The sequence below is a fragment of the Mauremys mutica genome, chromosome 13 (assembly GCF_020497125.1).
Source record: "Mauremys mutica isolate MM-2020 ecotype Southern chromosome 13, ASM2049712v1, whole genome shotgun sequence".
Lineage (NCBI taxonomy): Eukaryota > Metazoa > Chordata > Testudines > Geoemydidae > Mauremys > Mauremys mutica.
The window spans coordinates 19,547,334-19,572,893 of NC_059084.1; the positions used below are offsets into that span (position 1 = coordinate 19,547,334).

The following is a 25,560-nucleotide window of genomic DNA, read 5'->3' on the forward strand; positions in this document are numbered from 1 at the left end:
ACTGTCACCCCGCGCCCCACAGGTCCCCCGACCCCAAGCTCCGCGCTGTCACCCCTCGCCCCACAGCTCCCCTGACCCCCAGCTCCGCACTGTCACCCCTCGCCCCACAGCGCCTCTGATCCCCAGCTCTGTAGTCACCCCTCACCCCACAGCTCCCCTGACCCCCAGCTCCGTGCTGTCACCCTCGCCCCACAGCTCCCCTGACCCCCAGCTCCGCACTGTCACCCCTCACCCACAGCGCCTCTGATCCCCAGCTCTGTAGTCACCCCTCACCCCACAGCTCCCCTGACCCCCAGCTCCGTGCTGTCACCCCTTGCCCCACAGCTCCCCTGACCCCCAGCTCTGCGCTCTCACCCCACTGCTTCCCTGAGCCCCTGCCTCCAGCTCCATATCTGTCACCCCTCGCCCTGAACCCCTAGCTCCATGCCTCCCACCCCCTTACCACAGCTCCCCAGCACCCTCTGCCCCCTCATTGTAGTCCCTTGGACCCCAAAACATATTTGCACACTCTCCACAGCCCAACACCCACCAGCCCCTTGCATCATCCCCCCTGGTGCCTGATGCCCATCAGCCCCTTTGCTGCCTCCCCCTTGTGCCCAGCACCCACCAACCCCCTGCTACATCCCTGTGGTGCCCAACATTCACCAGCCCTTTCACCAAATCCCACCGGCACCCAATGCCCACCAGTCCCTTCATCACAACACCCTGGTGCCCAACACCCAGCATCCCCTTCACCTCATCCCATGGGTGCCCAACATCCACTAGCCCTGCGCTACATCAACGCCAACAACCCCCTTGCCAAATCCTTGTGGATTTCAAAACCCACCAGCTCGTTCATACCAGCCCCTTCAAGCCAACTAACTACCTTGCTGCAGCTCCTGGAGCCCCTCAGTCTCAAGTGTAATCATTATGCAATGGAAGTGCCCCCTCTCCGTGGCCCCTACAGCCTGTGCCAACCAGTTTCCTTGCTGCAGCCCCCTGAGGCTCAACACTCACCAGCCCCCTCCCTGCAGTCTACAAACCAAGGACTATTTGCAGAATGATTTTGAATAGTGAATAAAATTTGAACAATGTGGTGAATTCTCCATCACTTGAAATCTTTATAGCAAGACTGGCTACTTTTCTAATAGAGATGCTATAGCTCTGACAGAAGTTATGGCTTGATGCAGAAATTATTGGGTGAGAGGTTCTTTGTGTAATGCAGGTCAGATTAGATAATAATGATTCCTTTTGGCTTTAAAAATCTATGAATATCTTAATCTTAACTATAGCAGAGCTAGTATTCTACTATAATTGGAAATGACTGCCTAGGGAGGAGTACTGCAGAAAGTACTACAGTTCCTCATTTATGCACACACTCCATCCATGGGGCCACAAAGTCGTGAGACTTCCTTGTCAACTTTGTCCTGGCACTGGCTAAGGTGGACATCCATCACACCAGAAGGAGGAAGCTGGATGGTGGGATGCTCTGAGACTGTGAGGCCTGTTTCTGATCCCTTGTTGTGTCATGCCTGTGAGCAGAGGTCTTCTGGGCAGCATCCACTGACTCCTTAGACACCTTTAAGGAGCAGAGGGTGCTGTTGGGAGTTCTCTGCTCAGGCTGCCCTTCCAGTTCCCTGATTTTTAACCTTTAATTTATAACCTATAACTCCTGTCCCCCTTTTTTCATTTGTTATCCCCCAAATTTACTTGGGTTCAATGGCCCCTCCCCACTGGTTAAGGGCCATTAGCTTTGGGCAGGCTAAGGTCCTCTGTCCCCCAGTAGCCATAATAGGTTGGAGCACATTCAGAAGATTGACTGGGTAGGAAAGCAGAGGGGTGGGAAACAGGGCTGCTGGGCTCTACTTCAACTCCCAGAGCAGAGCCTGAAGGGATGGGGGTGGTTCCTAGGGCAGAGACCCAGCTCCCGAGTTTGGGGCCTCAAAGTGACTGCCTAATACAATCAGGATGATACCCATCCGATTGAATATTTAAATATATGTAAATTAGTATGCAAAATAGGCGTTGGCGGTGGGGCTGCTGGGAAATTGTTGTTCCAGCCCTCAACACACTGCCCTGTCCTAGGGGCTGACCCTGAGCCAGCCCGGGGGATGAGCAAGAAAACTGCCCCCACCTCCTCGTGAGTGGGGAGGGGCGGAGCCAGTGGAAGGACCACGCCCCTGCGGCCGCGGAAGGCGGCAGCGCCTCCCTTTCTGTAAAACCATGTGACGATGACCCCGCCCCTTGTTTCCGGTGTGTACAGAGGAGGCGGAAGTGAAGCGGAAGTGGCCTTGGAAAAGCGCCGGGAGTGAGCGGCTGGAGTCATGGAAGAATGAGCGCGCCCCCTGCCCTGCTGCTCTAGGGCGCCATGGAGACCGTGCAGCTGCGCAACCCGCGCCGGTGAGGGGCTTGGCCTTGGGGTGCCGGGATTAGGGGTTGGGTCATGGGAGGTTGGAGGATGAAGGAGGTTGGGTCGGTTTGTGGGAGGCGGCGGGGGTGGGTCGGTCTGTGGGAGGTTGGGGGATGAAGGAGGGTGGGTCGGTCGGTCGGTCTGTGGGAGGCTGCTGGATCGGTCTGTGTGGGGGTGAGGGAGGGTGGGTTGTCTGTGGGAGGATGGGGGGGTGGGTCGGTCTGTGGGGGATGAGACTGGGTGGGTCGGGATGGGGGGAGGGGTGGGTCGGTCTGTGGGGGGACAAGAGGGTGGGTCGGTCTGTGGGGGGATGAGGGGGTGAAGGAGGGTGGGTTGTCCGTGGGAGGCTGGGGGATGAGACTGGGTAGGTCAGTCTGTGGGGGTTCAGGGAAGGTGTGGGTCGGTCTGGGAGGCTGGGGATGAGGGTGGGACGCTCTGTGGGGGGGATGAAGGGGTTGGGTCGGGATGAGGGGAAGTGTGGGTTGGTCTGTGGGTGGGTTGGGATGAGGGGAGGTGTGGGTCTGTCTGTGGGAGGTAGAGGGGATGGGGGTGGTTCGGTCTGTGGGAGTCCGGGGGGGTAGGTTGGTCTGTGGGAGGCTGGGGGGGATGAGGTGGGATGGGTTGGTCTCTGGGAGGTGGGGGAGGGAGATGGGGGGCTGGCGCTGTGGGAAATGTAAATAAAAAACCTGCCCACTGAAAGGTTAAATCCTCTAAAATCAGCCCAGGTTTGTAAGTGAGTCATCCCTTAGATATACCACGTTTTCCCAGGGAGAGCAGGGAGCTGTGGGATGGGTGACATAGCAACCAGCATCACAGGACTTTTCTCCGCAGGCTAAAAATCCCCTGAGGCAGCATGTGTCACTACATCTTCACTAATATTGGTGCGTGGACCCTACTGCAGTGGGAGTGTTAGAAATTCATCGAGAAGGGATAAAAAACAACTGAAGGGAAATAAATGTAATATGTACGGAGCCCAAGTATAATAATTATGTGGATAAATGATAAAGGGTTGGGATTATTAAATACATGGCAGGGTAATAAACCTTGCATCCATTAGGGATAGAAGAAAAAGAATTTGATAGTGGAGTGGTAAATTTTAATGTTTGCTCCTAAGGTAAAGTTTGCAGTGGCCAGGGCAAGGTATAGGAGTTTGTTCCTTACATATCTGTGGGAAGAGATGTCTGTTTTGTCAAGTAGGCTGTGTGTGGTTGCATTATGGTTACAAATTTGTTGTGGCAATAACCAGCACTACTGATGTGATGCCAACATTTTAGCTGCACAATTTCCAATCTTCAGTGCCCTTGTGTTTTAATAAAATACCCTCACAAATTTCCTTTTCTTAAAGAGGGATTAGATACATTTAAGAGTAAACATGCGCTCCATCACATTTGCAATTTGCTCAGGCTAGTAATTGCATTATTTTAGGAACCTTAGTGAAACCACAAGTCATAGAAAGCTAAGAATAGGATGAAGCTAAGGGACTTCAAGACTTTTCAGTAGGTTAAATATTACACAAGAAAGATGCAACCTGGAGTAATTGCAAACTACTTAATCTAAGTGTGGTAAGCAGAACATAAAAATGGCCATACTGGGTCCATCTAGCCCAGTATCCTGTTTTCTGACAGTGGTCAATGCCATGTGCTACAGAGGGAATGAACAGAACAGCTAATCCTCAAGTGATCCATCTCCTGTTGCCCATTCCCAGCTTCTGGCAGACAGGGTTTAAGGACACCAAATCTTGAAAACAAAAGCCACATGTCTTTCAGCAATGATACTGCTATATAAGGCATCTGTCTTATGAACATCAAAAGGGTATGTTAAACTTGTGACTATGTTCAGGACAGTAGAAGATTCAGAAGGTAGTCGTCTTGCCCTGAGGCATTTACAATCTAAATAGACAACCAAAAAACACAGTGGGAGACCCAAATAAATGTTCTGTAAGCACCTTTTAAGAATAAGCACTTAAAGCTCAAGAAGGTAGGCACTTTAAAAATACCTTAGAAACAATTCTGTCACACTTGTGGTGGCCGTTGCGGGTGATTTTTGTGGTAACTTTCTGTTTCCATTAATGTGCATATCTTGTGAGATTGCACACAGCTTTATCTTTTAGGTTAGATCTGCTTGGTCCACATGTTCTTAGAATTTTTCAGTGTTCTTATGTCCATTTGTAAGATTGAGGACCTTGGACAAAAGAGGGGGAGAGATGGAGACTAGCTGTAGAAGAACACAACCAACGACAACACTTTGAATGAATGAGGAGCATCAAATTGCTTTAAAGAGAAGTAGAGTAGAAACCTGGAATATTAAAACATTAACTGGTTTTTGTTTTTTTGCCACTAGATTAGTTTTACAGTGGAATCAGGCTTGCAGAGAAGGGAATTTACGAAAACGACTTTAGCATAATCAGGCCTCCACCCTTTGAGGAAACCCTGTCAAGTTGTGGAAAAACAAATGACTCAAACCTTTTCTATTGAAAAATGGAAGCATAAGTCTTGCACTCAAAAAACAAAACAAGAAACCCCACCTTTTATACTAAGATGTCAAGTCTGCTGTCAGGTTGCTTTTTTAATTGGTTTGGAGGGAAACTCAGATGTTTAATTGCTAACGTCTCTCCTTAATAATAAGTTGTATATCAGTAAAGGTCACTATTGCATGTCTATTTGGCAAAAAGTGAAATTATGTTAGTTCTTTGCACTCATGGCTCTTCCATTAAATGGTCAAAATGTTAGTTGTAGTGCAAACTAATTAGAATGATGACAAGACGTTTATTCTTAACAGCTATGCACAGAACCGTGTATACTGTTACTGATGTCCCTCAGTGTTCTTTATCTTATTTGTGTCAGGTACAGCAATGTCTGTTGGGTGTGAAGACCAGTTATATCTTGGGATTTCAGTGAAACCTTTGAATAAAGCTGTTACCTTCCTATCATTTCACTGCAGGCTGTACTTGAGCAACCCGAGATAGGGGATGTTTTAGAGGCATCTCTTCAATTGAATGAAGTTTCAGTTTGTCAAAATGCTATCGGTAGCTTGCAGCTGCTTCTAACGGTATATTTGAATGATGAACTGAAGAGGCAGCTTCCTTTGTTCTGTGGCGTAGCTAGCAGTTGTTTTTTTTAAATGATGGAGTAACATTTCTACTAGTGTGTGCATTTATTATATAACTCTTTATGCAAACGTTTAACTATACTTGACCCAGATTGGAGTGTTCATGTCCATACAGTAATGCTGGTTTTATGGCTTCAACCCTCTCTAAAAATGTACACCGATTCTAAATGAATCGGCTCACTCATCATTGATTCAGAGCTTTTTAGTTAATGATTAAATAAAACTTGAATTTCTGAATTTGTTCGGAATCCGAGTATTCTGGTGGTGACAGTAGAAACAGAAGTTAAGTTGGCTTCTAATGAACTTGTGTAGTGCTTGGATTTTCTAAAATTCTATCTTGATACTTAATGGTTGGGTCTCATATTAGATGCTTTTTTTTAGTATAGTATCTGTCCTTTAGATTTCCACATTTCACACTGCTTGGAAATCGTGACTTATATGGTAACTATGTACTGATTTTTTTTTTCTTTCAAACAAGTAACATTCTGTTGGTTCAGTGCTTATCTTTGCAGAGAAGCTAGTGACTTACTTTCAGTATTTCGCCATTTCCTGAGTCTGCTTGTTTGTAATATTTTCTTCATTTCAGGAAGCCATTGTACATAACGCATGAGTGTACTGCTTCTGCTATATTGCTTTTGTATATAAACATAATAGAAAATGAGCACAGCGTGGCTTCTATTCCTGGTTTACAAAATCTTAGTCAAAACTTCTTTTACATTTTTAATAGCCTCTAATGAGCCACCTTAGTATCACAAATACAAAATCTGTATTTGCTGTCTTGATGTTTAGTAACTCCAGCCCATAGAAGCTATCAGATATTTATTTAACGTTATAGGCATATACACGTGCTTCGTCCTTAACCTGGCTCAAGTGTGGGAATCAAAATTGACTGATAGCGAGGAATCATGCTTGTTTTTTGGATCCACAGCTGAGCTCTTTTGGGTTCAAATGGAGGCAATGTATCTTTCTTGTCACTTTATGTCACTTAGTGGATTGTAAAGTATAGGTTTTGAGAGCTTATGTCCTTAAGGACTGTTTGGAACCTTGTAGTGATTGTATGTAGCGTATGTTAAAGGTAACCTGCAAAGACTAACTTTGTGCTTTTCTTGCTGCTTCGTGATGAATTAGGTTTTTTTTTCTTCTTCTTCAAATTGAACGAGCATAGGAATCTTTAACAAAGGCAACCTTGCTCCTAAGTGTTTCAACTATAGGAGACTTAAGCAGTCTGACTAAAAATCACTTTCTATCTTGGTTAATGAGATTTCAGTTTCGTCGTTGTTGTTGTTTTTTATGTCATTATCCTACCAGTCATTCATAATCTTCCAAGATGTACAAAATCTGAATTTCAAATGTGAAAAATAAGCAAGAAAAAAACCTCCCCAAAACAAACCTTTTCTTTGTGCATCACAAAGCACAAAAAAAAGGGGGGGGGGGAAAGGGCATGAACATAAATTTAATAAAATGTTAGTTTAGTACCAAGAGCCCACACAATCTTATGCCACAATTCTTCAAGCTTGTTGAAGATTTGTTCAATAAGTATAGGAGGCATGATGTTCAGATGGTGTGGAAATGATCCTGAATATATTCTCATACTACTAACTGTTTCCTGCCACTGAGAGGAAATGTAGATCTTTGTGCTTGATAAAATGCTGCCCCCCTGTAAGACTCAGACCTTTTGTAGTAGTAAGAAATAGCAGTACCTGGAGATCTGATTGTGCTAAATGCGGTTTACTTCACTCTACATCTAACCACTGTATTTTACTCCTCAAGCAGTCTAAATTTTATATTAAGATAAAATGTATTTTTGTCAAATTGTCAGTTGCATGGTTTAAAATGAATTCTGCTTAAAGTTCTGTTCTCAGAAATAACCAAATTACAGAATCTTAAACTCTTTCATTTCTACATCTCTGTATATACAGGCAGCTGAAGAAATTAGATGAAGATAGTTTGACCAAGCAACCAGAAGAAGTATTTGATGTACTGGAGAAGCTGGGAGAAGGGTGAGTGTCTTATACAATGTGCAGAATGTAAACTTGTCCAAGAACATACACACGTAATGGCTGACTTTGTGAAGACCTGTGGGTTGGTTTGTTTGTTTTTTTTAACAGAGAACTTTTTTGAGGCAGGTGGCATTTTGAATATAGTGCTTGCCATTGGAACACCTACATCTAAGCTCCGAGTTGTGTAAACACCAGTTTTAAATTGAGGAACATTTAAATTTAAAATGCTTGAAGAGACGCTGTCTGGAAATAAAATCTACATCTTTCTAGCTTAAATGTAATGTCTCTTTTGATGACAGAGCCTTAATATAAACAAGCTTTTTACTAGATAAAACAGTAAAGACGATCAAAACTGTTTTATAGACATACCTACTGCTATTTCAGTATCTCCATTCAGTGAATGGGACTGTTGGCTTTGGAGCTGCATTTTTAAGGATACTTTTTAGCAGTGACTTCATTTTGAACCAAGTAGACAGAAAGAATCAGCATTCCCACTGGAAAGTATTGGGAATCAAAAAACATAAGTAGTTGTAAATTGTTTAACTTTTTAAAAATAATTCATAATCCAAATATTAAAACGTAGAACATAAAATAAGTAATAGAAGAATTAAATTGTTGAGAATAAAAACTACCATTTCAATTGTTGGGCGTTACACACAGTAACCCTTTCATTTTCCTGGTTTTTAATGTACAGGCTATAGCTAGAAAACATCACCTCCTTACTGAAGTGTAAAAAACAGAAATTGATTGTAAATCAAGGCAGAGAGGCAAGCAAAAGATATGTAGCACTAGAATAGTGAGAATGGGAGGCATGTAAGCCCACAAAGTGTAGGAGGGGAAAAAAACATACTTCCCTACTCCTAAGTGGAGAACTTGAAGAACTGTATTAATGCTGCACATTGAAAACTGAAATTAAATGTTCTCCTTTTCATCTTAGCACCTCTTGTTGGAAGTTCAGTGTGGTGTAGGGGGAAGATGCTAACTAGAAGAAACATAAAAGTTGAGGTTAGCTTGCATTCTGATACTTGGGCACTTCTTTTTAATCTTATACTGTGCCTGAATAAGATATGTTGAAAAAATCATGAGACAGACAACTTTTGTAAACTCAGTAGTCTCTTTCAAGATGAACCCATGAAACTGACACTGCACTTGTGCCCAGTAACAATATCTAGTTCTGGCAAAATGTATGGACTGTAAATTCTTACTAACTGGCATCCAGTTAAACAGTTAAGTGCTGTGTGAAATTCTGAAACTGCAATAACTGAATACAATGTTGAATTCTAAACCTCTGACAATGTACAAACTTATGCTGGAAAAGGTGGGGTTTTTTGGTTTTTTTTTCTCCATCAAGATAGCTGGAACATATTTGGTCTATTTGAATTACAGTATATCAGTGGAGACAGACAACTGTGTTTTGAGACAAGATTTAGGAATAGTTATAGTAGACACTAATGTTGGCAGAAAAGTTGGTGATAAATTGAAAATCAGAAAAATTAATTCTTATGTTTTTTATTTATTTACAGTTTTATAAGAAATTAAAACTTATTTATTCTAAGCCCTTCTGTCTCAAAGGACATTTCTTATTCAGATCCTCTTGTTCATTGAAGCAAGAGCTGATTTAATTTTTGGGGTGAGAGGGTTATCCAAATACCTTGATTTTGTAGAAAAACATAATATTGGAGTGTAGGGGCAAACACATCTTATTTCTTTTTGTCTTTCTAATTTGCTTATCTCGGAACAGCTTATACAGTGTTTACTGTGTGGTGCTGTGAAATACAGAGACTTTCTTGGCTATGTCTCCACCAAGCCCTGAAGATTTCTCTATTTTAGGGTCAGAACTGTGTCTTGTGAGAATCCTTGCTGCATTTAATTCATCTAGGAACAAAGCCCCTATGTTATCCTATTTTTCCTGCATCTTTGAAACAATTGTAGTGCTTTACCTCAGTCTGAGATAATCTGGACACTATCACTGTACTTCATGAATTAGATGGATATAAGTGACGGTTTGGTTTACTTCCCTGATGCCTGCAAGTTTATTGCATCCACAATAACTCTTGAGAAATGAATGGATGTGATGGCATTATAGGAAATCGTTGCTGTACCTTATTTGTAAATGGATGAAAACATAATTTTAAGCATGCAAAATATGAAACTTCTATACCATGTGCCTATATATATAAAAGTATATAGTATTGTCCAAGATGGTCTAAAGCTCTGGGATGAGGACTGTGGTTGACAGCTTCACTCCTCTGGCACAATGGAACTCTCAACAATAAGGATAAAATTCGTTGTGTGGGAGATAGAACTTTCTCAGGGGCTGATCCAAGACACTGGAATGAACTTGCTCAGACACCACGGACCATCATAAACCTCACCACCTTCCGTTCCAAGTTCAAGGCTAACTTTTTTCACTTTGCCTTCTCCAGCATAAACATATATCAACAGATAGAAAAATCTACCAAAAGAAGACACTCCACTGCACATGTTTCTCCCTTTGGGGAGAGGATGAGAGAACAAACAAGTGACAGATGTATAGTCATGTTGTTCAGTTACTATGGTGATGAGCATGATATAAAAACCTATATAGACCAGTTTTTACAGCACTTCAGTTAGATGTATATTGAAAATAGTTTAGAGAAATGAGTTTGCTGGAGTTTGGGTAAAAAGGTATTTTTAAGGTTATTGGGAATGTGGTGATGAGCATCTTTCCTATGTATTTCTTATTGTTACTATAGCCCCAGGAGCCTGTAGATTAAATGAAATTTTGCAAATACTCCTGTTTTATTATGTCTAAGTTGTATGTGGTGTTCAAAAAATCAACGATTAAGATATTTGTAGTAGGAGAGGTCATTAAACAGTGTTCCTTTTTTTCCAGATTATGATGCACCTCTAAATGTAAACCAAAAAGTGTGCCAGTTTTTAACCTGTTGTATTGCTTGTATTTAGTATTTCACATTTTGATTGGTACAGATCCTATGGCAGTGTATTCAAAGCTATTCATAAAGAAACGGGTCAAGTTGTTGCAATTAAACAGGTTCCTGTTGAGTCTGACCTGCAGGAAATCATAAAGGAAATATCCATAATGCAGCAATGTGACAGGTAAGTGCCTGCAATGAATCCCACCTGCAACCCCTTAAGAAAAGTATTGCATGTGATCTGCTTAGTAGTTGAATCTAGGAAACACTGTGTTGTATTAAACACTTCTCAGAAGTGAGACTAGCTGTTGCACTGTCTGAGGTGGACTAGTCAACATTTATCAAAGAAACATGATTTACAGTGAGTTTTTTTTAAATGGTCTTAAACTGGCCTCTCCTCAATCTAGTTTAATAGACTGTATAAATTTGTTTACAATAAGTGCTATTTGGAAAACTGAAAGAGAGCAGGCAATGTATGCATGATTTCTCTCTCTCTCTCCCCTCACCCCCCACCTTAGCGTGCCTCCACCTGAGTTCCACTTGTGTGTTTCACTTTGCATATGCACAGGCTAGTGTGCTGTCTGCAAAGGTGACAGAATTCTCATTTGCAGAGCCATCACTAGTCCGTGCAGATTTTAGTGCATTAAAATACACGACTAAGTCGGTGGGCACTCAAAATTACTCTTGCACAAGTGGGGTATTTGTGTTATGAAAGTCAGGCCCTGTGTATCTCACTGATTTCACTCATTTCCTTTTGGAAAACTGTCAGAGCAGAAAAGCTTATGAAGAGATCATTTACACAACTGCCCGCCTGCCACAAAAGTGTTTCCCTTGGATAAATACTTAAAAGCCACAGACCATTTGTAAATCCTTACTTATTTTAGTGTTAAGCCTCTAGTCTGATTACAACTGCAAGCAAGCAAAAAAGCTTATCATGAATAAGATTTTCAGTATTAAAATGTGGACACACTGATTTGTAATTCTGCCGAGTACACTTCTACAGCTATTCCCTCTTCCTTCTGGTAATTGTTGTCTGACTAAATAAAATGAAACCTTTTTAGAACCTGTTCATAAAGTATTATGTGAATTAATTTACAAAATTCATTAGGCTTCTTTGAGTGTTTTTGTTTTTAAAAGAGAGAGTATAAGACCTAAAATGGGACCTTCCATTTTGCCCAACTGCTCGCCACTTGTGAGCACTAGGGATAGTGAATCATGGAAGAACTCTGTTCTCTGCGCAAACATTCTGGGAGACTCCTACATGGTGACTAACTCTTCTGATATCAATTTAAATTCTTACATAAGAGAGATGCATTCATAGAGCAGAGAGAGTTTATTTTTGGTCCTTTTATAACTCTTCCATTTTTGACAGCTTTTTGCTTCTTTCTAAAGGACAGAGGGTCATTCTTATGATCTGATACATTAATATAGAGTAGGTTATTGCTTCTTGAGCAGCCAGGCAGCAACTGTAGATAAGATAAACTGTAAAGACCTAACTCTTATTAGATTAGTAAAATGCATCATGTCTCAGAACTAAATTGCAGAACTGGGAAGAATGGTTGTTACGGTATTTAAGAGGAAATCCCCAAATGGAGGATATGAGCATTTCCTGCAAACTCTTAACCTTGTAATATATTCAGCCTTAAGTCTGGGATCCCAAGTCTGACCCTGAACTCTTAGCATCTTTTTTGGCTGTGCTTTATATTGTGCTCCTATTTATAAAATTGCTTTCATTAACACCATCTGACTCTTTTTCTCTAATTTTCCATAGTCCCCATGTAGTCAAGTATTATGGCAGCTATTTTAAGAACACGGACCTGTGGATAGTCATGGAGTACTGTGGAGCTGGATCTGTCTCTGATATTATTCGATTACGAAATAAAACAGTATGTCCTTTCCCCTTACAATCCATATTTATACAATGTCAAGCTTTAAGTATCCAGTCTAAATAGTACATATTTTATATTATACTAAGTAGCTTTGTAGTAGTCTGTGCATAGTTCTTTGGCCTGATTTTTCAGAGCATCCAGAGCTCTCATTAGCTATCCTGTGAGCTGCAAGTGCCCAGCGCTCCTGGAAACTACGATGTTTAACTAGGTAGCTAACTTGATCATTCAAGATAATGTAATTGCAGTTTGAGTAAGTTTTCTGATTAAAATGATCTGTATGTCTGGAAAAAAATGGAATCTTGATTTTCAGTGTTGGGCTTTTTATAGCTGATCATGTCTAGTTACATTGGTGGTGTAATATCAAGTTACCTGTGAAAGAGCCATGCACACACAATACATGAAGGGAGACCAAGTAAACCAGCTGTACTGTGCATAGATAATACTGTCTCTTGGTAACTGAAACTGCATAGAATTTTCTACTATGCAGATTGGTATGGGAATCTTGTATTTGTATTTCAAGGAAATGTCGGTCTTTGGCATGAAATACCAATCTAACTGCTTTTTTTTCTTTAGTTGACAGAAGAGGAAATAGCTACAATAGTACAAGCAACCCTTAAAGGACTAGAATATCTGCATTTTATGAGGAAAATACACAGAGATATCAAAGCTGGAAATATATTACTAAATACGGAAGGACATGCTAAACTTGCAGATTTTGGGGTAGCGGGCCAACTTACAGTGAGTAAAATTGTTACTTTGGTTGTGTATGTAGAAATTTCTCATTCAGCCTGCAGGTAAAAGTGAAACACTTACTGGAGAGATTATGCTAAATTCAGTTGCTTAGCACTTCCATGAATGCAGTGCACCTGCACTACAGTGGGGCCCAGAGGAGGGAGAGGCAGGCTGACACTCTCTGGCTTTCTTGTTCACAGAACGAAAGCACCAAAACAGTTGTGTGTAGTAGCACATACTGTAGTAACACCTACTGTCTTCTACTGAGTCCCCACACAGTTCTGCCAATGCATCTCAAGCCTGATGTGCAAAATTCCTTATATTTCAGTCTTACTGAGTAACTTTTGTGTATAATCTTTAGGGACAGTGTTATTTATTAGCTGGCAAACTTGTTTCTTCTGCTTGCCAAATAGTCTGTTCTTCTGCCCCTCCCCCCCACCTTTCCATTTTAGGATACCATGGCAAAACGGAACACAGTTATAGGAACCCCATTTTGGATGGCTCCAGAAGTGATCCAAGAAATAGGGTATAACTGTGTAGCAGATATCTGGTCACTGGGAATCACTTCAATAGAAATGGCTGAAGGAAAACCACCATATGCGGATATTCATCCAATGAGGGTAAGGACTGAGGCCTCTTCAAATATAACTCTCTCACAGAATGTAGGTAGCCTCTGTTGGCAGTTAGCTGATTAAACATTTTACAAGATGCTATCTAGCTTTTTAACCTAGAGAAAATGAGCAAGCTCTCTCTCTCTCATTTTTTTTAACCTGTGCTTTTTAATATTTAGTAAAATGGGAAAAAAAATCTTCAAAGGAAAATCTGCCAACTTGATTCTTGTGTCAAGCATGTGAAATTACCAGGTTTGTTCAGAATATGCGTGCGTGGAAATGGGGTAGTCTTGAGTTTGATCCAAAGTGAATTTTTTTTTTTGTCACAGCCACCAGTAAACACAATTTTTCATGGTCGTCGTCATCATAGCTTATTGGTCCAAAATATCAGCCAAGATCTGGTGTTATCACTTATCTTGAATAGTTCCTCGGGAGTACAGCTTGTTGCTAGAGGGCACTGTGTCAGTCGGTGCTTCAGTCTTTGCTTAGGGTCTCCACATTCACCTGTGGGGAGTCCATTCCTCCACTTCCACTTGGTCATATTGTTTCCAGTCTTTGCCATCCTAATTCTCACTAGATTTGGAGTACACCAGTGTTTTTGTTCGAGATTAGTTCCTGTAAGGAGATGTTCTGAAGGAACCAGGTTCTCCAAGATCATTGGTAATTCCCACCATTTTGTTACTCCATTGCTTTCCACTGTGGTATTTTGGGTAAGGGATTTTTCAGAGGCAAAGCTGTTTTGGGAGTTCCACCTCTTGAGTGGTGGAATGTGCCCATACAGTGGGTATTCTGTATTATGCACCTGTTTTTCTCTTTTCTTTTTCGTAAAGGACTTTTAATGGTTTAAAATGGCAAATGTCACCCTCTATGCAAAATAGTGGCTTTGCCATAGGAGGAAACGCCGGTCCGGTGTACAAATCTCTTGTTCTCTTCGGGGAGGAATGTACATAGCATTGGCATACAGACTTGAGAAGCCACAGAGGGTTTTGGTACATGAATAACTTTGCAAGTGTCTGTCCCTATGCTTTGATTAAATGTTAGTCTGTTCGGTGTTTTTTATCTTAAAGATTTCCAAACTCGAACACTAGAACAATACTTATTTTATTTTTATTATCAGGCAATTTTCATGATTCCTACAAATCCTCCTCCAACATTCCGGAAGCCAGAACTCTGGTCAGACAACTTTACGGACTTTGTAAAACAGTGTCTTGTGAAAAGTCCTGAACAAAGAGCCACTGCCACACAACTTCTCCAGGTCTGGTATTTATTACCCGGGGTGCTCTCAAAGGGTATCAGAGGGAGTTCTTAACTAAACAAACTGCGGTGCAGGCAATGAGTATTTGTGCAATTTGAGATGTTGGTTTCCCTTCATGCTTCCCCTGTACAACTTGTACAATGTAAGATCAAGTTGTGTGAGGTTTTTAAACCTTTTGTTTCTTCCTGCTTTCTATTCCCATACTCATACACACTTTGTGCCCCCAGGCTTTTGTCAGTGTTTCAAGATTTTGAGAGCGAAATCCTGGCACTTAACTATTAAGCCATACAGTTTATCCCTTAACTGACCCTATGCTTAGAGAAGAGCCATATCTGATTATGTTAATGTCAAAGTCCTCCATTTCCTAGTTATCCCAACTATTGCCTATAGTTGTTCGGTGACCGCAGAGGCTGCTACTTACAGAGATACAAGCAAAGCTAGTCAATTTCTAAAGCTCTCTGGGTTTTAATAACTAACCTTCCCTTTGCTGTCTTTTGAGCTGCTGGAGGTTACCTGCCATCTGCACCATGTTAGAGGAGCCCCAGTTCTTTCCTCTAAACTACCTTTTCCTTTCCCTGACAGAGGTGCATCTTGGTTTCTGAAGCATTGTCAAGGGATTATCTCTATGGCTTTTCAGTTAATCCTTAGAATGTCAGAAGCAGAAGGCAAATAACGAAGGCAGACTGTTGGCCTGTTACTGGGAAGCAATAACCATAGTGTTATCTTAGGTGTTATGAATTACCTCATTTCTAGATATGATTGTTCAGAAATAAAGTATGAATGCAGGGTCATGCAGAAATGCCCTTGTAGTATGACTCAGTACGGATCTCTCATTCTCCATCACTAAAAGGGTAAATTATGAAATAAAACTTTATAATAAAGTTTTTACTTGGTTGTGTACCCCAACTGTAATTCAGCAGGGATAGGCATAGCTATGGATAACAGCATTTTACTGCTTTGTTGTCTTATCTGCTGCTTATAAAATATCTCCTTTTTTAGCATCCATTTGTTAAAAGTGCCAAAGGAGCATCAATCCTGCGGGACTTGATTAATGAGGCAATGGATGTGAAACTGAAACGTCGGGAAGCACAACAGCGTGAATTGGATCAAGATGATGAAGAAAACTCAGTGAGTGTTTAATGGACACAATACATTTAAAATACTGATGCTGACATATGTGCGAGTAGGTGCCTATCCCAAACTGCTCTAAAGTAGTTCGCATATTTGGTAGAGTCTAAAATTCCTCCCTCCTGATTATTGTCGTCGTTTGTATTATCGTAACACCTAGGAGCCCTAGTCTTGGATTAGGATCCCACTGTGTGCTTTAATACGGAAATTAACAACAATACTACATAATGTTCAGCTCAGTCTCTGATCCCAGCGTTGATTTGTTCCTGGGTTTTCTAGCTTAGGAGTGCTCAACTCCTGTCCTGTAGCTGCTCTCTATTAGCCCGCTCCCACCTCCTTTATATTCAACCGTATTGAGCTAAGTGCCTTAGTGAGTCAGCAGAACATAGACACAACACCTACCACAGGACAATTACTAGCCCAGCAGAGTATTTTAAAGATATGTAATAAATTTGCAGAAGACTTCAAATACATTTTCCTGGCTGGATCAAGTTTTTCCTATAGTAGAGAGGCCTTTTGTTTGTAGCCTTCAGTGTCTTCTATTTTGTCATATAACATAAGTGTGTTGTTTTTCTTCATACCATTTTCCTGATTTAGAAACCCCTTTATAGAAACTTCATATTGTACAATAGAAACAGACACAAGTTTAAGGTGAGGGGATGTGTGCTTAGACTTCTTTTGATGGTGTAGTGCTGTGAGCTTGAGTTCTGTGCTTTTTTTCAGTTGAGGGAGTGAGATTCCAGAGTTGCAGACCAACTAATTGCTTGTTCATATGCTACATTTTGACTCTGAATAAGTGTTGTCATGTGAGTGGTGGTTTTTCAAAAGCATGTCAAAAGCCATCTTGAAGCATGATCCGTCAGTTTCAACCTGACCGAATAAAATGGACAACAGATGGCCATTCTATAGAGCAAGCCTCTTCTGAAGCTAGATTTGAATAGCATGATTTGCAGTGAAATACAGATATGCTAAATGCAGTGTTTCCTGACCGAAGTTAGGGCTGCATTGTGCTTTGGGATGGAAGTAATCTTTACTCACAGGGTACGTCTACACTACGGGACTATTCCAAATTTGCATAAACCGGTTTTGTAAAACAGATTTTATAAAATCGAGTGCGCGTGGCCACACTAAACACATTAAATTGGTGGTGTGCGTCCACGGTTCGATTTCTGGAGCGTTGCACTGTGGGTAGTGTCGATTTCTGGAGCGTTGCACTGTGGGGAGCTATTCTGTAGCTATCCCATAGTTCCCGCAGCCTCCCCCACCCCTTGGAACTTCCGGGTTGAGATCCCAGTGCCTGATGGGGCAAAAATCATTGTCGCGGGTGGTTCTGGGTAAATGTCGTCAGTCACTCCTTCCTCTGGGAAAGCAACGGCAGACAAGCATTTCGCGGCTTTTTTCCCTGGATTGCCCTGGCAGATGCCATAGCATGGCAATCATTGAGCCTGTTTTGCCTTTTGTGACTGTCACCATATGTGTAATAGATGCCGCTCACAGAGGCGATTCAGCAGCGCTACACAGAAGCATGCTTTTGCTTTTGCATGATAGCAGAGATGGTTACTAGCCATACCATAGTAATTTATGGTTACTAGCCATACCATAAATTGGTAATAAGATGGTCATGGCTACCAGTCCTTTTGCACTGTGCCATTTGCTGCTGTCATAAGTGCCCCTGGCCGATCAGCCAGGGGCGCAAAAGCCAAAATTGGGAATGACTCCCTGAGTCAATCCCTCCTTTTTGGTATCTAAAAATAGAATCAGTCCTGCCTAGAATATGGGCAAGTGTACTGGAGAACCACTGTATCATAGAGCCAGAGAGCACAGCTGCTCTGTGTCAGATCCCACAGAAATTATGAGCAGTATGCTATTCACAGGGGGTGCTCCTGCAACAACCCCACCTGTTGATTCCGTTCTTCCCCCAGCCTTCCTGGGCTACCATAGCATTGCACCCCCACTTGTGTGATGAATTAATAAAGAATGCAGGAATAAGACACAGTGACTTGTTAGTGAGAAATGAGTGGAAGGCAGCTTCCAGCTGCTATGATATTCCAGACAGGACAGTAAGGAGTGTGGAGAAGAGGAGCCCAGCATCCCTCTGCTAGTCCAGGGGCAATTGAATCTTTTCTTTACACATGAAGGGTGGGGGCTGATGGAGCTCAGCCCCCTGTTGCTATTATGAGGATGGTTACCAGCCATACTGCACCATCTACAAGGAAAAATTAGGGCCAGGTGCCCTTGATTGACCTCACTGATGCTAGTCAGCATGGTTACCAGCCCTTTTGCACTGCCCCATGTGCCAATAGACTGATGACGAGGACGGGTATCAGTCGTATTGCACCATCAGCCACCCATGGCGGGGTGGGGGGGAGTGAGGATGTTAGTGTTGACGGCTGCAGCATCGTGTCTATCTGCAGCATTCAGTAAAGATAGGGTGACATGTAAAAGAGTCAAGAGAGGATTGTTTTCCCTTTCACTTCTGGGGGTGGGTGGGGGGGTGCGTAAATTGCCGAGCTATGCCCTGACCCACCGCGGACACGGTGTTTGACCCTAGAAGCATTTGGAGCTCAGCCAAGAATGCAAATACTTTTCGGAGACTGCAGGAACTGTGGGATAGCTTGAGTCCTCCAGTCCATGAGCGTCCATTTGATTCTTTGGCTTTCCGTTACGCTTGTCACACAGCAGTGTGCTGAGCCCCTGCTATGGCGTCTGTCTGGAGATTTTAAAAAAAAGATTTTGAATTTCGTCTTCTGTAACGGAGCGCTGATAGAACAGATTTGCCTGCCCTTACAGCGATCACGTCCGCATGATCCATACGGGAGCTCTTTTCTTTATTTTGATTTTTAACTGCATCGCCACACGTGCTGATCGGAGCTCCATGCTGGGCAAACAGGAAATATTCAAAAGTTCGCGGGGCTTTTCCTGTCTACCTGGCCACTGCATCCGAGTTCAGATTGCTGTCCAGAGCGGTCAGTGGTGCACTGTGGGATACCGCCCGTAGGCCTATACCGTCGATCAGCGGCCACACTAACCCTAATCCGATATGGTAATACCGATACTAGCGCTACTCCTCTCGTTAGGGAGGAGTACAGAAACCGGTTTAAAGAGCCATTAAAATCTATATAAGGTGCCTCCTAGTGTGGACGGTTGTGGCGTTAAATCGGTTTTACGCTCCTAAAACCGATTTAAACGCCTAGTGTAGACCAGGCTACAGTGTCACCATGATACTGACTTTAAGGTATGTGCAGCTGCTTATATGCCTGAATTGTGATACACTGACAGCTGGTGCCAGATAGTTGGAGGTGGAGGGATTCCTCTAGTGTAAATATTTTCCTGTGGCCCCTCTACCCTGCCACATTACTGCTGCTAAAGGGAAAGAGTTACCAAGAGCTTCCATGGCACTGTAGGTTTTCTGCTGCAGCTTCTCACAGTGCTGGAGGGGGAGTTTATTGCCCACCTGCAGTAAAACTTCACTCCACCCTCTCCCCCACCCCCCATTAACTTTTGTAGTTCATCCTTTTCCCGGTTTTCTTGGTTTGGTGTTCCGGGGGTTTGGCTGTGAACTACCGGCACCCTTAATGGGACAGAGGCCTCAGACATGGAGGCACTGGAGGAGGGCAGGGTGTGCTACCACATGTTGACAGTGGTGAGACCTTGTATTGTAGCTCTGTGAGAAGTATGCACATTAGCCCTGTGACACTAGCTCAGATCACAAAGACCACAGTCACGTATATAAAGCAACTGAGGGCTTACCACTTATAACAAATGACCTGTGAACATCATGGCTGTTTGGTTTTTTTTATGAAATTCATGGCAGTGTCAAGTATTGATTTATTTCCCCCCCCCCCCCCCAGAATATGCATGGCTGCTGAGTCCTCCCCTCCAGCCCCCCCCCCCCCCCACCACCACCAAACTGCTGCAATTTTTTCCAACAGCAGGGAGGTAGAAGCAGGCATCTGCATGCACTTGTCTCTTGCTTAGTGCAGCTCATAGCACTGGGCAGGCATTGTGCTGGAGCAGTAGTTTGGGGACTGGATTTGGTGACCAGTTTTATGCAAGGAACAGTAATCAGCGCCCCAACTGCTTGGAACCTGTGCTACGAGCCACACCGAGCACAAGACTGTACATGCCCACTTCTGCCTCCTTGCTATTGGAAAAATTGAAGCAATTTGTCCTGCTCCCTTCTGACCAGTGGCTTTAAAACTGTACAGCTCCCGGCCTTATACTGTGATATACCCAGCAAGCCAGCCTGCCTGAAGGCCGGTGCCTGAATGTTGCTTTCTCTCTGAGGGCTATGAACAGCATATTGCCAGCAGTTGCAAGTTACCACACAGCTCTTTCTAAGCAACCACCTTTATTCTTAAGGTAAAGGCATTACAGAGAAAACAGAAGTTTATACACGTGCTCAAAGCTTACCAGAGGTCACCTATCAGTCTTTCTGTTTTAGCAGGGCCCCATGTCTTTGCAGATTTTCTACAAGGGTTGGGATCCCCCTTGCTCAGAAAGTCCTGTCCATTTGCTGGATCAGAGAGAAGGCCGAGAGTTAGTTTAAATGCAGCGTTTTTATGCCAAAAGCTTTTTTTTTTTGTTTTTGTTTTTGTTTTTTTTTGGTCTGTTGGCCTCTGGAGTGCCCGCTTTGAACTAAGCCACAGTGTCCTGTGGCACCTTATAGACTAACAGAAGTATTGGAGCATGAGCTTTCATGGGTGAATACTCACTTGCATCTGACGAAGTGGGTGTTCACCCACGAAAGCTTATGCTCCAATACTTCTGTTAGTCTATAAGGTGCCACAGGACACTTTTTGTTGCTTTTTACAGATCCAGACTAACACAGCTACCCCTCTGATACTTGACACTTTGAACTAGTATGTGCAAGCCTCCCCAAGGTTGGTACCTCTTTAGTGTTTACAATCTGAGTGATTCTCCTTAATCACGCCCTCCACACACACTATTTTTAGTTCCTGGTGAAGTTGGGCAACCCTCCCTCCCTCTGGAGTTGTGTACAGTCCCTGGCCCACAATGATACATGGCCAGTCATAACCATCGTACAGTATGTTCTCCCCAAGATACTGCATGGGATTGCAATATCTGTCACAATGTTAATGTATCATAACAAATTGAAAAAAATGTTCTCTAAAAAAAGATTGGGTTTGATTTTAGTGTACGATTCTTTTTTTTTTTTTTTTTTAAACCCTTGCATATTCAGTTCATTTCAATTCCTTAAGAGTTGATTACTGGTGATAAACTATTTTAAATCTTAGATTCTGAAGACTGGCATGATCTCTTTTGATCTTCAGCATGCACATACACACTATATACTGAATACCTCTGCCATCTAATAACTGTTCAGTGATCTCTAGATCATTTCAAAATGGGGTTTTAGTTCAACTATCATATCTGGCAATCTTAGGGCTTGTCTCCACTTACCGTGGATCCATGAGGGGTTGATTTAGTGGGTCTAGTAAAGACCTGCTAAATTGACCACTGATTGCTCCCCCATCGACTCCGGTACTCCACTGGAATGAGAAGTATAAGCGTGGTATAGACTCCACAATAAGTCAACCTAAGTTCACGTAGCTGGAGTTGCGTAACTTAGGTTGACTTAACCCCATAGTGTAGACCTGCCCTTAGAAATAGTAAGGGCTGAATGAGTATTGCAACTTAATTACTCCTAGTGATAGGGCTCAGATGCCAGCTGGCTGCGTTGGGACGCTTGTATTGCTAATCTCTCTTCTGTAGTTAAGTGGAAGACTTCAGTCCTAGCATATTTTTAACAATAGATAAAGCTAGAGGAAAAGGAATGGAGAAGATATTTCATTACCCATTTGGGAATAGGAAGGAGAGGGGAAAAAAGGCATAATTTGTTGCATCTTGCTGACTTTACAAATTTTTTGTAAGATTCTGATACCAAAGAAATATTGGAAGTTGGTACCAATTCCCTTTGAATGTTGCCACTCTTTTAATAAGAATGCTCTGATCAGTAAATGCGTGTCTTGCATCCTCCTACAGGAAGAAGATGAAACAGATTCGGGTACCATGGTCCGGACAAGTGGAGATGAGACTGGTACTATAAGAGCTGCCAGTACAATGAGTGATGGAGCCAATACCATGATAGAACATGATGGAACGCTGGAATCCCAGCTGGGTACAATGGTAATAAACACGGAAGACGAAGAAGAAGAGGGGACCATGAAGAGTAAGAACTCCTTATTTTTAATGATTATATAGTCCCTAATTCACACAGAGATTAAAATACAAAAGTTGAAGTGGGGAAAAACATGTGAATGTATGTGGTCAAAGAGTACAATGAGGCCATAGTAGGATGAAATGTCAGCAGAAGGGAGAAAGCTAAATGTAATGGAAAGTTAAGATTATTACAATAAATGTTTTATGTACGGCAGCTAAGGATGTTTAATTAAAGTGAGTAATAGCTTTCAGCAAGCTGCTCTGCCTATGGAAGATACTAGTTTTATGGTAATTTATGTACTTTCACTATACTATTTATTGTAGATACTCTTAGTGTTGCTCTAACGTCCCTTGACAAAACATACTAAATAATTATAAATTACCAGTTAAACCCCAACCTGGGTTTTCTAATTTTGAATTCAGTTAATAGTTTTTCTAGTATGGCATGTCTGCCTCACTTCCTGTTTCGAAGGAGATGTGCTGTCTGAAGTTCCTAGATGCTCTCTGTTGTCATGGTTCCACTCAGTAGATGCAAGCATTTTATTAGGGAGATTTCACTTCTAAAAAGTAAAGTATTATTGGCTATTTGTATTGTGATTGTTCCCCATCATGAATCAGGGCCTGTTGTGTTAATACTGTGTTAATACTGAACAAAAAGGTGATGCCTGCCCTGAAGAGCTTGCAATCTGAGTATAAAATGAGACAACCGGTGTATATAGTATACAGGGAGAACACAAGGTAACAACAAAACAGGTCAGCATGACAAGTAGCGGTCACAGCACACCAGCTGCCTAGCACTGTCCGGGAGGGTGGGGGTGAGATGGTGTTTTTTGTAGGCATCGTGGCAGAGGAGAGATTTAAGGAGGACAATGCAGAGGCTTTGCAGATGTTTACAGGGACTTCCTTCCTGGCATTGAGGTGACATGGGAGAAAGTGCAACAGTACTTGTTTTTTAAAATATAAAAAATAGGCAGTGAAGGTTGGCATTGATGGAAGAGCAGAGGTGTGGGGGTCTATACCTCAATAGTGTATGGTATGATAGGTAGGATGGGAATAGGCCGTAAGGGCCTTAAGTAAAGATGGGTAGCTTGTGTTTCAGCAGGGAGAGCCAGTGGACAGGAGCAAAGAGGTATGAGTGATGAAGGAGAAGCAACAAACCAGGAAAACTACCTTTGCATTGACTTTTTCTGTGGGTATAAGTGGGGCAAGATTGCATTGACCTAGGCTGGAAAGGAGGTGGCTGCAATAGTTGAGATGCAAGATGTGGCTCTGGATGGGGAGATTTAGCTGAGGGATTGGAGAGGAAAGGCTACATCTTAATGATGTAAAGCAGTAAGATGTGGCAGTCTTTTAAGGCTTACCTTTTAAGCTGAAATGGTGGTACAGACTAATGGTTAATTTCTTCTATGATTGTATTTAAAACGTAATGGTTTGGAGAAATGCTGGTTCAAATGGGCACCTCTTTCAGCATAATCAGGAGTTGGGGAGATTCAGTCTCAGCCTGACCTGTGAAAGTTTTGCCTGTTGTGGGATTTTCATGACCCAAGTAGAGACCTGGGCTCCATCAGCTGGAAAACACTTGCTAAGCATAGTAAACATTCTGGGGAGTGGTAAGTCAGTCCTTGAAGGAACTGGGTTTAAGCCTGCTTGTGGCTTTAAAGATGAGCTAGATAATGGAATCTGACTAATTGGTGTGACTTATATTTGCAGCAGTCAGTTCTTAGGAGGCGGCGGCTGCATGCTGCGTGAGCACCAGGTACAGTGGGTTGCAGTTAAATAACACTGATACAAGCGATCTGGGAAAATGTCCTCTGCTTTCAATTGGCGTGGTGAGATTTGTTCAAAATGGAATAGCCTTTGTAACACTCAAATGTCTTGTGACTCATTGTCACTTATTCATGACAGTAATGTGCGTATTTACCATTAATAATGCTGGAGGTCTGTTTACTGTGGAATCAGTTGTGATCCAGACAGTAGTGTGGAGCATCAAACCATAAACTGGGTTGCTGCAGAACCTATACTTCAGTCCTCTGGTTGTGTTGTCATTCTTAATTTACCTCTCCTCTCTGTGTTGTATGTTATCCTGATGCAGACATTCTGTAGAAAATTTAACTATAGTGTATGTAATCCATGTGACATAGCTGGTGCTGGAGGCTGAAACTTTTACAAATAATTAGGCGTGGTGTGGTGGACCCACTGTCGACTTTACTGAATTTTAGTTTGCCCTGGTAAGCTTGCGTGGGGAAACAGGTGGTGCAGCTTCACCTCTAACAATTGTAACAGGGACATACGGTCCAGCACTCCCTTCCTTACTGTTCTTCATTAGCTACTCCCTCTAGTTTGATTGATTTTGACTGCTACTATTTAACCTATAACACTGTATTTTAACCAATTTGGAAGTCTATCTGATTTGTTTAGTTTTGAGAGGTTCATAATCTGATCGGTTTTATTTCACCACAATTGGAAAAACCTTGGTCTTCATTTGAAGTACCTGTTTGGAGAACTGTATCTCTTAGCAGCAGCTTCACTTAATCTAAGCTATAGATTGGCTTCATTAGTCCGGGTGATCTGCTGGAAGTTTTTCCTTACCGCACAACCTTTGCCTTTCAACCGCTGAGCCCTCCTTTCTGGCTTAAAATGCCTCTCTGGGAAAGGTGAAGTGCTTTGTTACATGTGGCAGGCAGTGCTCTCGCTACTGGTTTCATCGAATGTTATTCTCAACAAACAGGAAACAACAAGCCTGCAAGACAAGATTAGCACTAGCCATACTAGAAATGACTCCTAGTTGAAAAGTTTTACACATGGAGTATTTGCATGAAAGGAATGTAGATGAGATACAGTGACCTTGAGACGTAGACTATAAAATGTATTCAAAACAGGGAAGTGAGTCCATGCATAGCTTAAATGTTTTAATATTTAGGAGGCTGTTCGAGTATTCAAGATAATCTAGCTCTTAACACTCAGGCTATAGAGAATGCAGTGATAAACAGAGGGACAGTGTTAACGCTTGTCCAAGAATAAAAGGTGTGGGTAAAAATCCTTCATATACTCATATAGCATAGAGTATATTTGATTAACTTAAGCAATTTTGCAGTCTTAAAAGATGGGTACATGGAATGAATTAGGTTCATTTCCCCCCAGAATTCCAGAAGAAACCTGGTCTCATTCTAGCTAGTATTTTTCAGAGTTTATGGGCAATTAAAAATCCTTTGTAGGATTAGTCCAGAAATCCTGTGATGCCTTAAGATGACCTTCCCATTTTCAGATGTTAGACAACGGCAAGTCTCTTTTTGGAGCTGATGCCTGAGATGAAGGGCTATGTTTGTAAGACAGCAAGTGTCTTGAATGCC

At 42.3% G+C, this 25,560-nt stretch overlaps 1 protein-coding gene across 1 annotated transcript in view; it reads left to right on the plus strand.

The window, feature by feature from the left end:
* Positions 1-2,181: 2,181 nt before the first annotated feature.
* STK4 (serine/threonine kinase 4) overlaps positions 2,182-25,560 on the plus strand; it is a 74,487-nt gene continuing 51,108 nt past the window's right edge. The window contains exons 1-9 of the mRNA XM_044986060.1: positions 2,182-2,379; positions 7,417-7,497; positions 10,468-10,596; positions 12,184-12,298; positions 12,875-13,039; positions 13,486-13,653; positions 14,762-14,899; positions 15,899-16,027; positions 22,034-22,220. Coding sequence (XP_044841995.1) covers positions 2,348-2,379; positions 7,417-7,497; positions 10,468-10,596; positions 12,184-12,298; positions 12,875-13,039; positions 13,486-13,653; positions 14,762-14,899; positions 15,899-16,027; positions 22,034-22,220 — 1,144 coding nt within the window. The 5' untranslated portion in view covers positions 2,182-2,347. The remainder of the gene's footprint in view (positions 2,380-7,416; positions 7,498-10,467; positions 10,597-12,183; positions 12,299-12,874; positions 13,040-13,485; positions 13,654-14,761; positions 14,900-15,898; positions 16,028-22,033; positions 22,221-25,560) is intronic.